Raw genomic sequence first — 14,130 nt, 5'->3', positions numbered from 1 at the left:
TTCGTAAAATATTATAGTGAAGGTTGGAAAATGCTTTAGTGCAAGTAATATATTCTGATTTTCATAAATGATTTGAATGTTTTATGTCAATCCTTTCAAAGACTAAAAAATAAAAATGCAATGAATCTTTTAGATAATTATTCAGTCTAGTGCCTTTTTTCCTTTGTATTTATTTACAATTATGCTATTTTATATTATTTATTTATTTTTATGTGCATCATATTAAAAATATGTTTAATGAATAATATCTCATATTTAGTGATTGTGCCTAACTGACTTATTATGAAATAAAAAGAAAGGAAATGTTTTTTAAACCACCTTTATGAATCTTTAAGGGGGACAAACCTGAATCTTTCCAGTTCAGCTGCTTCGCTGCTGATGCTTCTCTCAGTCCGGACTCTTCTACTGCTGGGTTTTGGAGAAGGTGTGGACCTGACGGCCTTGCTGCTGCCGCCTTCACCATGACTCAGGTCTTGCACCTGCAACACAAAGTCCAAGTGTGCAACATACGGGCTGCTAGGTGTGAAGAAATGTAATCTGGTGTGGTAGGCTGTCAAATCGTCTAGACGTGTGTTGTTCTTCACCTCCTGTCTGGGGCTGTTTTTTGCAAGCAGGGACTGGAGCCTCCTGAGATCGCTTGACGCCCTAGAAAACAGGCTTATCAACTGCATCACTTAAAATGTATTTGAATTGTGCAAGAGCTGCTTATCAGATGAGGGCGAGCTCGCACACTTTACCTGCTGGGAGTTCCTGCAGGTTTGAGGGGGACTTTGTTTCCTGGTCTCACCTTAGGGCTCAGGTTGGACATTTTTATAGATTACTGGTGTTTCCTCAATGGGTCTGTAGAAAAATAAAGCACATATTTATTATGTTTATCATACTTAATTGTTTATTTAAAAAGCCCACGGAATAAAGAGAAACAAAATAAGCATTTTTATTAAGGTCCATAAAAACTGGAGGATTGCAATGTGTTGCCAAAGACCTAGATGTGAAGTCTTACCCTTATTTTTTTCCATTTGTGGTCAAATGTAAAGTCATCTAAATGTCGATCCATTAATTATCGTCTTTCAGGAATCCAGAGTTAACGAGCTTGTCCTGCGCAATGCAAACGATTGGCAAATAAAAGGACGCAATCTTCATTTTCGTTCCTTTCCTAACCAATCCTGGAGAGTAGTGTTGTGCCACCTCTGTTGCTATGGTTACAACAAGCGCCACTCGCTGTCAGTGACCTTGCTTTGACTAATAATGAACTAAAAACTGTTAAATATTTGAGAAACATACAGTGAATTCAACTACACATTACATACACAAAACATTTTTGTCAAAGTTATGGTTAAAACGTAATTTATTAGTGTACTGACACATTTCTGATCATGTAGATTATGTATGGAGTATATACAAGTCATTTTTAGCTTTTAAAAACTCAAAATTTATCAAATAAATGTATTTTTACATGAAGTTTCGGAGTAACGGCTGTTGCCTTCAACTATCGCGAGAACAAGCCGCCACTAAATTACATTTTGATGTATCGCGGGACTACATTGCTCGAGATTCACATACGTGTTGCGTAAATTCTTCAGCGTAGCGACGTCGAGTGTGGGTGACGTTGCGTGCCTCATTGTGAGTAAGTCGAGGAAAAGTAGCGAGAAGGGGGAATGTCGGTTTGTGAATGATCGGCGTCTGAGGCGGCGGGGAGAGTTATCGTAATGGGTGAGGTTGCCGCCGTTAGCCGTCGTTACAGCTCCGCGCGAGACGCTTTCTTTTTCACCGGGTTTTAGCTAACGCGGACGGGGATTTTTTTCCAGAACATTTGCTGCTGATTAGCTTCAGCAGTTGTCGGAGCAACCAACGCCCAGTCCGCCTCCAGCTGGACGGCTAGCTAGCTGTTAGCTTGTGCTCGTTAGCAAACCTAACGGGAGTGTCATTTCCTGTCGTTAGCTCTTTAGCAAAGTATTTCACTTAACGCTTCTGTTGGTTTTATGAGTGGTTTCTGTTAGCTGCAGTAAAACTCAACTTTGCTAACGCGCCTTTTTTGTTTTCCTTTGGGAACCAGCCCCTAAAAAGCAATCATTTGATAACTAGCTTAATTATTGCCGTATGTCGGATTAAAGTGTGCAGATTCAAGCTAATTTTTGTGTTTGTGGTTGCAAGGAAATGGCAGGAAACGATTGTTTTTGATCATTGGCCCCAAAATAAGCTTCTATTCTGTGACGTTCTTTTGTCTCATTTCGTTTCCAGTTTCTGTGAGTTCTTCTAGCCTCTCGTGGCTGTAAATTTTTGGCCAGGCAGTCAAAAGGCAGACTTGAGACTGCACAGGTTAGACATAAGGAGTCTGTCTAATCTGGATTAGATTGGATCTGGTTGCTCACAGATCGTGTTTTGACTCGGATTCTGATTGTGACCTCTAAATCTGAGTGTTAAACCATTCTCTTCCTCAACTAAGACGCTGATTTTTTTTAAACGTTTTAAATTTGCATAAAGTTTCTGGTAAAATCAGTCACCTGTTACCACTTCCTTTAGCTGATTTTTTACAGTCAGTGGAAAGGAAACACACAACTGTGAAAAGGAACTGGTCGTCTTTTGTTTTGATAGGACACAATATAAAGTGTTTGGTGTAGATTTAGAAACGGGACATAGTGGAAGTTTTTCATAAAGATCTGCATGCTCCTACTACAGTTAAACTGCATACCCTGAGGGAGAATCAGCGTATCTGGCATGTGGGCCGGTGTTGGCAGGCAGAAGATGCTGTGGCAAAGGAAGCAGAAATACTCTTCCAGCCACAGGCTTTAAAAACTGCTCCAACTGCGGATGAACTCTCGCTTTTTCTTATAATAAAAGTGGAGGAAAAGACCCACAACAGTGTCCTCTTGAAGATGCTGGATCCGTTTCTCAGGCTTTATTACTAAAAAAAATATGTGTTTAAGAATGAAAATGCTGGAGTTAATATGAAATGATTGATTTCTTGTTGTCTTTTCTGAATTTTTGTGACCATGGGATTACTGGATCTCTGGATTTTGATCGACACAATACAGCAGTGAGTAATGAAATTATTTTAATTGACTGTTCTACTCGTTTATAAGTCTTGTTTTAGATAAATGTGTGTAACTTGATGAATATTAGGGGGAAAAAAAACATCTTATCGTAGCACAGGTGGTCAGAAGATTCTCAAAAAATTCTTTGCTGGGGTAGAAAGCTTTACAGCATGTGTCAAAGTCATGGCCCGGGGGCCGGATCTGGCCCTCTGGGTAATTATTTTCGGCCCTCCAGTTTAATTTTATTTTATTGTTATTAATGGCAAGATTATTTCTAACTTGTATAATCTTGACAAAATATATTTTTATGGAGGGTAAAATATTAAAATCTATTGAAGATTTAAATTGGTTTATTCTGAAATAATATTCCTGCCTTTTTATTATTCATAATTATATTAAAAAGGTACGGTTTTAAAAATTGGCATTCTGATAGCTTTTTTGACTATTTTGCCCTTTACTAAGATTTAGGTTATTTAGAGTTTATCTGATATTTTAGCTACATGCTAGCAGTTTTTGCTTATTTAGTTTTTTTTTATTTTTTATTTTTTTTAATTAGGCTGTTTTTGAGTTAGGCTAACATTTACATGCTACCTGTTTTGGCTAACCTAATTTTTTTTTGTTTGTTTTTTTTTCAGCTAATTTGGCATTTAGCTGCTGGGTATCAGTGTTTTTAGCTATAAATTTTAGCATCTTCAGCAGCCAAATTCAGCTTACAGCATTCCCACTAGTTTTAGACTGTTCAATAAATGTTTATCCGGTTCGGCCGCGATCTAAGGTGTGTTTTGGATTTTGGTTCCCTGTGTGATTTGAGTTTGACACCCCTGCATTATAGAATAGATTCAGTTGTGATTTCTATTTAAAAAATCTTTTTTGCAGCAACAGAAGAACCTTGAAGGCTATGTCGGCTTCGCAAGCCTCCCAAATCAGGTCTACAGGAAGTCTGTGAAGAGAGGCTTCGAGTTCACCCTGATGGTCGTGGGTAAGAGCTCCCGCTGCTTTGCTTTCCATGTGCTGTGTTTTGCTTGAATCCTTTCATTGTGTTCCCTGCGGTTGGCATTTAGAGATCTTCCGTGTGGTTTGTTTTTGTGTGAGTGTGTGTGCAAAAGCCATATTTACACACTGGGGACAAGCCCCCAGCTTTGTGGTGGTAATCGCTGACTCAGAGCTCTGCGTTGTCCCGCTTCTCCTCCACATTTTAGATCAGTGTCAGGCTCTGTGTGAAGGAAGAGAAACATTTGGTTTGGATTTGTGTCAAACTTCACCCAAGAAGACAGATTTTTTTTTAAGTGCTTGGGTTGTGACTGTTGACTGCGGGCCAGGATTCCTCTTGGCTGGTCAGACTTTGTTTGGAGGGAAAGCAGTCCTTTCTGTGGCAGGTTCTACCAAAGTAACCCATTACTGTTAACTATTTTTATTCCATATTATTAATCATGAAAACTGTTTCCCTCTGAGCTGACAGGATAGAGACTAAGGCTGCCACAAACTATTTTAATAGTCGATTAATCACACATTTTTTTTTTTTTTTTTTTGATTAGTTGACTGATCGGGTCATGTGCAAAGTGGATATAAAGCAAACATCTTAACCATTATTAGCCTTAGACTAACTAAAAGTAAAGACAATGAAAATGATAGTTTATTAAACTTTTAATGAATCGTGCAGCAGCTGTCCTTCATTAGTTTCTGGTATTTAAACAAGATTAAACTAGAAAAGTTGCATACCAATGATAATGTTAGTATGAATGCATTTTGATGGAAGTAGTTGCTGAAGATGCTGAAGCTTTTTGATGAAAATGGCAAAGCAATTTACTTTAACTCCTGCAGGGATTTACTGAAAATGCAAAATGTATTTTCAAAATGTTGAATTTACTTAAGGACTGGAAAATTTGTTGAAGGACCATGAAAGAGCGCTAAAGTTGACCAAAATTTCTGAACAAATTGTAGTAAAATTGTTGCTTAAATATTAGCTAAATTCCAAATTAGCTCAAAAAACCTCAGTAGATGGCAAATTAGCCAAAAAAAGCTAGCTTGTTGCTTAAATACTAGCTTAACTTAAAATCAGCCTAAAATTCCTTAGTAAACTAAATTAATCAAAAACGTTAGCATGTTGCTAAATGAAAAAAAAAACATATCCCATTAATATATCTAAAGGTTTGTTGCTAAATAAATTAAGAAATTGGAAGACGTTCTCATTCATTTCCTATGGGCCTATTTTCATAATTTCAGAAACTATAAAGTTTATGAATACCAAAAAATACAAGCAGTATAGTCCTGAACGAGCTAAACGTTTTAATATCAAGATTGCTGAAATCACTGAAAATGTGATTGAGTTTTTACGTGCCAAAAACTCACAGAAAGGAGCAGGAGAATCACTATAGCGTGGATGCTTACTAAGCACTCACACAATTAAATGAGGTTCGCATCTGAAACGAAGAACTATTTTTCACAAAAGAAAATGTTTTGGTCTCATTGTCTCAAATATAAAAAAGTGATTTTTTTTGTGCTGAACGCTCATAGCTTTGTTCAGCTTTACTACACTCTGACTCCATATAATATAAAGTCGATTATTAAATTAGTCGTCGACTATTTTAATAGTAGATTAGTCGTTGATTAGTCGTCTAATCGTGGTAGTCCTATTAGAGACAAAGTCCTTGAACCTTTTCTGCATTTTTAGAATTTTTGCTTCCAAGTGGAACTCCGGTGAGGACAGTGGAGAGGCTCCTCTGAGGATTGTCTTTGTTTTCACATGCTCTCACATAATATTCAGCTGTTCTTGGCTCTGATTAGCTTCAGGCCCACATGTCCCTGCGGCGCCCACATGCCGCGCGTTGTTCCCGTAGATGGAGGAAGCGAGGTTGGCGTCGCCGTCAGAGGCTGGCACGTCTATCCATAGAGCCCAGATCAACAACCTGTTCGCACGTTACAAAGCGGCTCTTTTCAGGGGCCTGCATGCTCGAAGCAGGAAATAGCTGAAGTTCACGCTTCCATACCTCACATGTTACACCACTGGAGTCACATTCTACCAGTTGACTGCAGCTCGGCTGTAAATGGTCGCCGGGTCAGTATTGACCGGTGGCTGTGGGCCAAGGCAGGCAGTGCCAGTGGTCATTTCCACTAATGATCCTTTTTACTGGAGCTTGGAAACAGGGCGCACAATGGGCATCCAAGCTTGAGAAGTGTCCCGGACCCCCAGCCAGTCAGCTGCACATAACAAGAGCCATTGTCCGCATTGTTTCCGCAGCCTTTGAGCTGTTAAAAACAAACCGATTGATTTCTCTCATCCCTGAAAAGACAACGTCGCCTTTGACTGGACAACTTTTCAGCGTAAAAGCCGTGCACCGCTGCTGCTGCTCAGGCTCAGAGTCGTGCTAATCCATTTGTGATAACACCGGTATGCTCTTTTACAAGGTTAAAATATTATCCTTGGATGAAAAATGCATAATAAAGCGGGTATGTGGGACAGATTTATGACCTGTGATGGAGAAAAGTCCAGAGCGAAAAGAGTGAAACGACTTTGTGATGATTTAGATCCTAAAATGGAGCTTCTGACTGTGGTTTGGTTACTCAGGTCAGACAAACCACCGTATAAAAACACGCCGGGCAATCGTCACAGCTATATTTGTTTCATTGCTTGAAGCAAAAACTCTGAAACACACAAGAGCAGAAGGTGGTTTCTGGTGACCGGAAACCCAGACTGAGCCGGGAGAAGAATCTAGACCCGGCCTACAGAGTCCTGAGAAAAAGATGTCTGAGTCTGGATCCGGTCGAGCAGAACCACAGATTGAAGGTTCAGGAGATGTTTCACCGTTAGAATAGTGTGTGTGGTTAGATGCTGCATGTGGAGGAGCTCAGCAGGTGTGAGCAGACTGTGAGGCAAAGGTTAGTGCAGCGGGAGCTCCGACTAACCTGTTTCTACATCTGCACATCAGTTCAGCCTTCATATATATGACGAGTTTGTCTGTGAGGGAAAAGCAGCAAATTAACTGTTAGACTTCCTCTAGCTCAGGAGTCTGCAACTGCGGCTCCAGATCCACATGTGGCTCTTTTATCTCTCCATGGTGGCTCCTCGGCCAAACATGAAATAAGTCATGGAGACTGTTGATACAGCCATGTCGACCATCAGAGTCAACAGCTCCCCCCAAACCAAAACTACCTAAAGAAAACAAATAAACAAAGCCTGCAAACTAAGACTACCAAGGTCCAATCGCGAACTAAAATAACAAAACCCAGCAGTGGAAGACCGCTGAGGACAAAGAGCGGAAAAAGAAGAAAAAGAAAATAGCAATTTTTTAAATTAAGGATTACTTAATTAGCATTAATTAAATTTAGGTTAGTTAAATGTATAAATTGATGTCTGAGGTGCACAGAGATGACAAACTATGATGGTTTTACATCCTTGTTTAATCAACGTTACCTCCAGAATTAACAGATTTTATATGCAAAGCAAATTTTAGTAAAAAGTTAGATCTTTTATGAGTTAAAGCATGTTTTATCCTATGTTGCACAACATTGGTTACTAGCTGTCCAGAGCTGCACTGAGATGATCCTGTTTGGCACAGAGTGTCTTTTATTTTGAAAATAAGTTATTTGAGCTTCTGTCACACAAAAAAAAAGAAATCAAATTTTGAGAGTTGTTAGGTTCTTTTTATATTTTTGCATATGTTCGTGCCAAAAAATAGACATAATTCGTATTTATTATTAATTATTATTATGCACATATTTCTAGATCTTGAAATAAAAGAATTCCTCTTGAGATGCTGATCTGACCTTCTCCTTCTCTGTTGGGTTTTTCAGGTGAATCCGGTCTGGGCAAGTCGACACTGATCAACTCATTGTTTCTTACGGACCTTTACTCAGCAGAATATCCCGGACCTTCACATCGAATCAAAAAGACCGTAAAGGTGCGTGAAGTAAAAGGTCTGCGGTTCTGCTGACCCACGCAGTGGTGGTCCGGTCTCTGTCTGCCCTGATGTTGGTTCTGGTTGAAGAACCAAACTTTTCCTGTCTCTGTTTGGATCATCAACTGTACATGAGAATGAAGCCAATTCAGTCGCCGTTTTTCCACAATCTTTCCATCTGAGTCGGACAACAACACTAAGCAGTGATAATTCTGAGTCTTCGTTTCTATGGCAACCAATCAGGAGCGAGCTTGTTGGAAGGCCGCATCCCCTCCATTTGACAACAGGCTAAACAAAATCTGTCAAATGTTTTTAATGTTGGATGTTAAGGCTACCAGGCTCCGCCTACTTTTTATTGAGGCACCCGATTGGCCAGTTTAAATCCTTTAATTGGTTGGATATTCTGACCAACCGAATGGCTGAACAGCTGTTTATTTCTCTCTTGAAGTCTAAGGGATTTTGGCTTCTTGGAGCCACTTATTGTTTGAAAAGCCAGGGGGGAGGAGTCCCCCAGTCCACTTCTCTTATACAGTCGATGTTTTTGGATTAAACGTTCATTCCTCAGTGAAATATCCAGCGGGAATCTCCCTGCTGAACCGCACAAATGAAAGGCATGAAAAGCAGCAGACAGACGGCGTTCAGCTGCAGCTGTGAACGCCATTAAAAGAAATCTGAACAGTTAGAGACACGCCAGGAGACTGCTGGAGGTGGAGCTCGGCTTCACAGACTTCATGTCAAACGCGGCCTGACTGTGATGAGCAGAGGAGATTTGAAGATTTTGTGGGGAGCTGGCTGAGTGTTTTTTACGGTCATGTCAGAAATGAGTCAGCTCCCATCTTTATGTTTCCAAATATGGCTGTGAAGCTAAAAGGCCTCCGTCTGCCTTTTGAGTGACAGCAGTCTGCCTCCAGTGCAGCAGCAGCAGCGTTTCAGGTGACATGTTTTGGCACGTTGAGCTCTGAGTGTTTCCTTCTGTCTGTGATCTGTGGCTTTCACTGACAGCAGCTCTGCTGCCTTCTTTCCTTCATTTTCTAAGAAGCAAACGTCTTCTCCCTCCTTTCCTCCTCTCAGGTGGAGGAGTCCAAAGTGCTAATAAAAGAGGGCGGAGTCCAGCTGCTGCTAACGATAGTTGACACTCCAGGATTCGGAGATGCAGTTGACAACAGCAACTGGTGAGGAAGACCGTCGTCACCAGCTGGATTCCAGCGCCGTGCTCGGTTCTGTGCTGAACTGACGCTGTTGTTTGTGTTGTGCAGCTGGCAGCCGGTCATCGACCACATAGACAGCAAGTTTGAAGATTATCTGAACGCAGAGTCGCGCGTCAACCGACGACAGATGCCCGACAGCCGGATCCACTGCTGTCTCTACTTCATTGCTCCGTCGGGACACGGGTGAGTCTGCTGCAGCAGGAGGGTGAAGCGGTGAACCAGGAAATGCTGCCACAGGAAGTGGACAAAAGACGGGTTAGCAGAGGAACGTGGGGTCAGCGGGACCCCGAAGGTCAGAGGGAATGGAGGTTCGAGACCCGCTGCTGTCTTTGCTGCACAGTAACAGGGTCTGCAGCTTCCAGCTGTTTACAAGAGTCTGAACTGCAGTGACAGAGAGGCGGAGTCACGTCGCCTCAAAGGGGTGAAACGCTGTGAAATGAGCGGAGTCGGGAGCTGGGAAAACGCTCGGCTCGCCATCCCGATCAGGAAAAGCATTTCATAAAACACGGCCGTGTGGAATTTTAATTACAATGTGGAGTTTTTCTGGAGCCGCCAGCTCTGCCCCCCGAGCGTCGACGGTCGAGACGGGCTGATGCGGCCTTTCTCTCACCAGCGCGGTCGCTATTCTGGGAGCAGAAAGTGTTTAAACCGACGACCTTAATGGATTCTCTCTTTCCCTTATATGGAAAGAAATGTTAAACCAAAACGATCCGTCATTCTACCATGAAGCCTCCTTTAACATTCACAAATGCCCGGCTGTGTGTGTGCTTTGTGTGTGTGTGGCTGCACATATCTGTGGTGTGTTCACACGCCTTTTCTCCAGGATGTTGTCGTCTTCTGTCCCTGAGTCAGTCTGCTCTAATGAAGCTCGGTTAGGATGCAGATCTGCAGCGACGGCGCCGCTCCTGCTGGGTTTCATGCAGGTTTAATGATGGCGGCACGCTAGCGTCCGGTTCTACGCCGGTCTGGTTTTTGTGACGTGTTTATGGATCTATGTTTTGACAAACTGTTGTCTTGGTTTTCAGTGTTTACAAAATAAGAGGAGAAGGTTTTAAAGCTGAACATTAACATGTCTAACACTTACTGCTTCTGGAAAAGTTTTTAATCATCTACAGTTTGTTGTATTTAATGCTGTGTCATAGTTTAAGGTCTAAAGAGACATTCGGGTCGATTTCTCAAAGACCACAAACCAATAAGAGCTTCAAAATCTCACTTTACCCTCTAGAAAAATAAGAGACTGTTCTGTTATTGTTACTATTATGATAAAAACTGTTTTTTGTCATACGTTAAACATAAAGAGAAAATGGCATGGATTTTAAAATATTAAATAGTTTATAGCTTTTGTCTGGGATTCACATCACTTTCTTTCAAAATAAGAGACAGGCTGTATCACAGAGGACCACTGCAAACGTTTATGTCAGCAATGAGGTCAAAAACCCGACAGCAAACAATATTTTACGTTTTGTGGTGCTTCTCAGTCAGAAATTTGTAAATATAACGAACAAAAATATTAAATCAAATCTAAGTAATTGATTTTACTGTCGCTTCAAACCTTAAGGTGGACCTAAAATCTTTTAATTTGTTCAAACCTTAAGGTGGACCTAAAATCTTTTCATTTGTTCAAAAATCAGTTTTATAATCTGGAGCGCCTTAACTGTTGTGCTGACTGACTTTCTGTGGTACACAACACAAAAGTCAGCTGAAATTCTTCAACTGTTTGTGAATGAGTCGAATCAATTTTCAGTTATTTGCTTTTTTGTTTTTTGTTTCCTGATTAAGTTAGAAACTATTTTTTTTTTTTTTAACCAAAGAGCCTCAACAGGACGCTAAAAGAGCCTCGTGTGTCTGCAGGTTTTCAGAGTTCTTCTCTAAAGCTTAGTTTATAAAAAAAACAAGTTCAAATGATTTAAGTTTAAATAAAGTTTATTTTAAACCAAAAGTTAAGATTTTTGTTTTCATAGTCAAACAAAGGAGTTTTTAAACCAGTTTGTCATCAAATCATAAATCTGGTTTAAATCTAAACCATGTGGACTGAACTGTTTTTACAGTAAACAAAGCCTCACTGTTCCAGTTTGATGCAGAAACTTGTGATTAAATCAAAACTGTTGATGCTCTGTAAGTCAGCCTGCAGAGAACTTGTTTTTACGTCGATGTTGTCGAAGGTGGCTTCGTCTTGTGGCTCTGGGGTCTTTTTCCAGAAGGTTCCTGTTGTGATGAGGTCAGCATTCTGTCTCCAGCACCACTTATCTGCTCGGGAGAGACGGAAATGCTGCTTCAACATCCACCTTCACGTCTTAAAGTTTCCTCTCGTTTAAGCCGTCTGGACTCTGTCTGTACTAAGCTCCTCCCCCCTGCTGCCAAAACCAGAACAGCTTCCTCCTCTAACCACACAGAGAACCGCCTCACGACTAAACCTTAGGACTTCTGTCATGAAACAAACCCAAAAGTCTGCATAAAACAAAGAAAAAAAGCCGTGCAAACAGTCGCTCTGCAACCACCACCGTGTTCTACTTGTTGTATTGATTTGTGTATTGATTCAGTTCATCTGTGGACCATCATTAGGCACCATCGAACCGTGAACTGTGTGCTGGTTTTCCTCGTAAAATACTGTCACGTGACACGTTTTCACCTCAAAATGTGCCTTTAGTTTAGAGTAGGGACGTCGAGCGCCGTCGCACAAGGGGTCAAGGCCCAAAACACACCTTAGGATGCGGCCAAACAGGATAAACATTTATTGAATACACTAAAACTACATTTGTAAAACCATAACTTTTGGACATAATTATGAACTAGATATATAGCATTACCTGTGATAATGCTAGTGTGAATGCTATAGCTGAAATTGGCTGCTGAATAGGCTAGTGCTGATAGCTGAAGATTCTGAAATTAATAGGTGAAAATCCTAAAGCTGATAGACAGCTAAATAATTTGCTAAATGCCAAATTAGCCTAAAAAACGAAAAAAAAACAGCTGGCATGTAGCTGAAAAAATAACGTTACCTTAAAATAGCAAAAAAAAAAACTGAAAAAGGACTAAATTAGCCAAAACAACTTGCGTTTAAATATTAGCTAAACTCCAAAACAGCCTAAAAAAATCTTAGTAAATGCCAAAATCGTCCAAAAAGCAAGAAGAATGTCAATTTTTAAAACTTTAAAACCATAACTTTTTAACACAATCGTGAATAAAAAAAAATCAGGAAAAAAAAAATCAATTTTTGACATGAAATATGAAACTGAGAATTTTCAATCAGCACATTTTTAAGGCTCAGAAATCAAAATTCAAGATTTTTTAAGGTATTATTTTTTTAATTAATAAATTAAATGTTTTTAAGTCAGAGGTGTTAAACTCAATCACACAGGGGTCAAAATCCAAAACGGCTTAGGCAGCGGGCCAAACAGGATAAACATTTATCGAACACTCTAAAACTACATTTTTAAAACTTTAAAAAATGCAACCTTTTAAATTACTATGAATGGAGCGGTAATATTATTCCAGAATAAATCAACTTGAACCTTAATTAACTTTCAATATTTTACTCTCCATAAAAATATATTTTGTTAAAATTATACAAGTTAGAAATAAGCGCAAGAGAACATCGGGCCATTAATAACAATAAAATAAAATGATCTGGAGGGCCAATTCCGGCCCCCGGACCTCGACTTTGACACGTGTTCTAGAGCATGTCTAAAACTGTGACAGATCTTCACCTAAATGTGTCTTTTAGGCGTTAATGGAAGCAGAATTTGAAACGCTAACAGCAGCTCTGTAGCTTTTGCTGCTCAGAAACGGGCAGGAAAAGCTCTTTCTCACGACTCTGAGGTCGTTTTCTTAGACATGACTAACATGTTTGGAGCGTCACACATTTCTATGTTTAGCTCGGCTTATTTTATCCTCGACCTGTGATCGAACGCCTGCATCAGTCGCTGCTTACGCGCAGAACAGCTACACGCTCTGCTCTAAACGTGCTGTGGTTGTCTGTCTGCAGCCTGAAGCCGCTGGACATCGAATTCATGAAACGGCTGCATGAGAAAGTCAATGTCATCCCGCTGATCGCCAAAGCGGACACCCTCACCCCGGAGGAATGCCAGCAGTTCAAGAAGCAGGTCAGTGGTTTCCACAGCTGCAGCCAGAAGACTCCCACATTCCTGTGGTTATCGGCGTACGGAGCAAAGCTAGCAAAACATGCTCCTATTATCTCTGTTGACATGAGCTCCATCTCCTCTTCTCATGCAGCTCGTCTAATGCAGACAGGAAGTAGCACACAGCTCACTTCCTGTCTGTGTGTTTACATGGTCCGTTTGGATGCTGTGACGTTGAACGGAGCAGAGACAGATCTGAGCTGTAACACACACTCTGATCTGAAGTGTTGTGTTCAGAAATCACAAATATGATGCAATCACACAGTTTGACTTTGATGTGCATCCAGTTAACGTCTCAAACCTCAAAACACATAATTTGATTTCTGATTTGAACCTGCTTTTCTTTTCTTTTCCATTACCCAGGGAAGTGTTGCTTTTGCTGTTTTTACCATGTTCTTGTGGAACTCTTCTGATGATGGAAGACCTGTAGAAAGAAAATTGATCTTAAATCTGCATTTCTGATTATTTCATTATTCAAATCGGGAATCCAAAGCAGATGAAAAGATGCCGTCCAACTTCCCGTTTGGTTCTGCTGTCAGACATTTACAACTCTTCTGCTCTCTGTCCAGATCATGCGGGAAATCCAAGAGCACAAAATTAAGATTTATGAATTTCCAGAGACGGACGACGAGGAGGAGAACCGGCTCGTGAAAAAAATAAAGGTTTGCCTTTTTTTTATGTTGAAGCTGATGTCATTGCATATATTTACATGCACCCAGCAAGAAAAGTGAAGGAAATGTTGGCCATGGCCAAACTCACGACCTTTCTCTGCGGCCAAGAAAAAATAATTCAGATTATTAGAACATTACATCTAGGGCTGGGAATCACTGGGTACCTCACGATACGATACGATACG

General features: G+C 40.5%; 2 protein-coding genes across 13 annotated transcripts in view; one reads left to right on the top strand and one right to left on the bottom strand.

Annotated features, from left to right (window-relative positions):
- The window catches only part of nek10 (NIMA-related kinase 10), a 23,971-nt gene extending 22,277 nt beyond the window's left edge, over positions 1-1,694 (bottom strand). For 2 of the 5 annotated variants that reach the window (XM_024258207.2, XM_024258209.2), the window contains exons 1-4: positions 1,001-1,273; positions 738-840; positions 585-645; positions 346-479 (exon numbers count right to left, since the gene is read on the bottom strand). In XM_024258207.2, coding sequence (XP_024113975.1) covers positions 346-479; positions 585-645; positions 738-808 — 266 coding nt within the window. In that variant the 5' untranslated portion in view covers positions 809-840; positions 1,001-1,273. Of the gene's footprint in view, positions 1-345; positions 480-584; positions 646-737; positions 841-1,000; positions 1,281-1,560 lie in introns of those variants that run through there. The other 3 variants (XM_024258208.2, XM_024258210.2, XM_036216111.1) reach the window with 3 other exon arrangements.
- The window catches only part of sept7b (septin 7b), a 19,173-nt gene continuing 6,529 nt past the window's right edge, over positions 1,487-14,130 (top strand). For 2 of the 8 annotated variants that reach the window (XM_024258219.2, XM_024258218.2), the window contains exons 1-7: positions 1,940-3,034; positions 3,909-4,011; positions 7,824-7,930; positions 8,999-9,099; positions 9,184-9,318; positions 13,121-13,238; positions 13,844-13,936. In XM_024258219.2, coding sequence (XP_024113987.1) covers positions 2,951-3,034; positions 3,909-4,011; positions 7,824-7,930; positions 8,999-9,099; positions 9,184-9,318; positions 13,121-13,238; positions 13,844-13,936 — 741 coding nt within the window. In that variant the 5' untranslated portion in view covers positions 1,940-2,950. Of the gene's footprint in view, positions 1,711-1,830; positions 1,833-1,939; positions 3,035-3,908; positions 4,012-7,823; positions 7,931-8,998; positions 9,100-9,183; positions 9,319-13,120; positions 13,239-13,843; positions 13,937-14,130 lie in introns of those variants that run through there. The other 6 variants (XM_024258214.2, XM_024258213.1, XM_024258215.2 and 3 more) reach the window with 6 other exon arrangements.

This window comes from Oryzias melastigma, linkage group LG16, assembly GCF_002922805.2.
Source record: "Oryzias melastigma strain HK-1 linkage group LG16, ASM292280v2, whole genome shotgun sequence".
Classification (NCBI taxonomy): Eukaryota; Metazoa; Chordata; class Actinopteri; order Beloniformes; family Adrianichthyidae; genus Oryzias; species Oryzias melastigma.
This window is presented reverse-complemented; position numbering and strand designations above follow the sequence as displayed.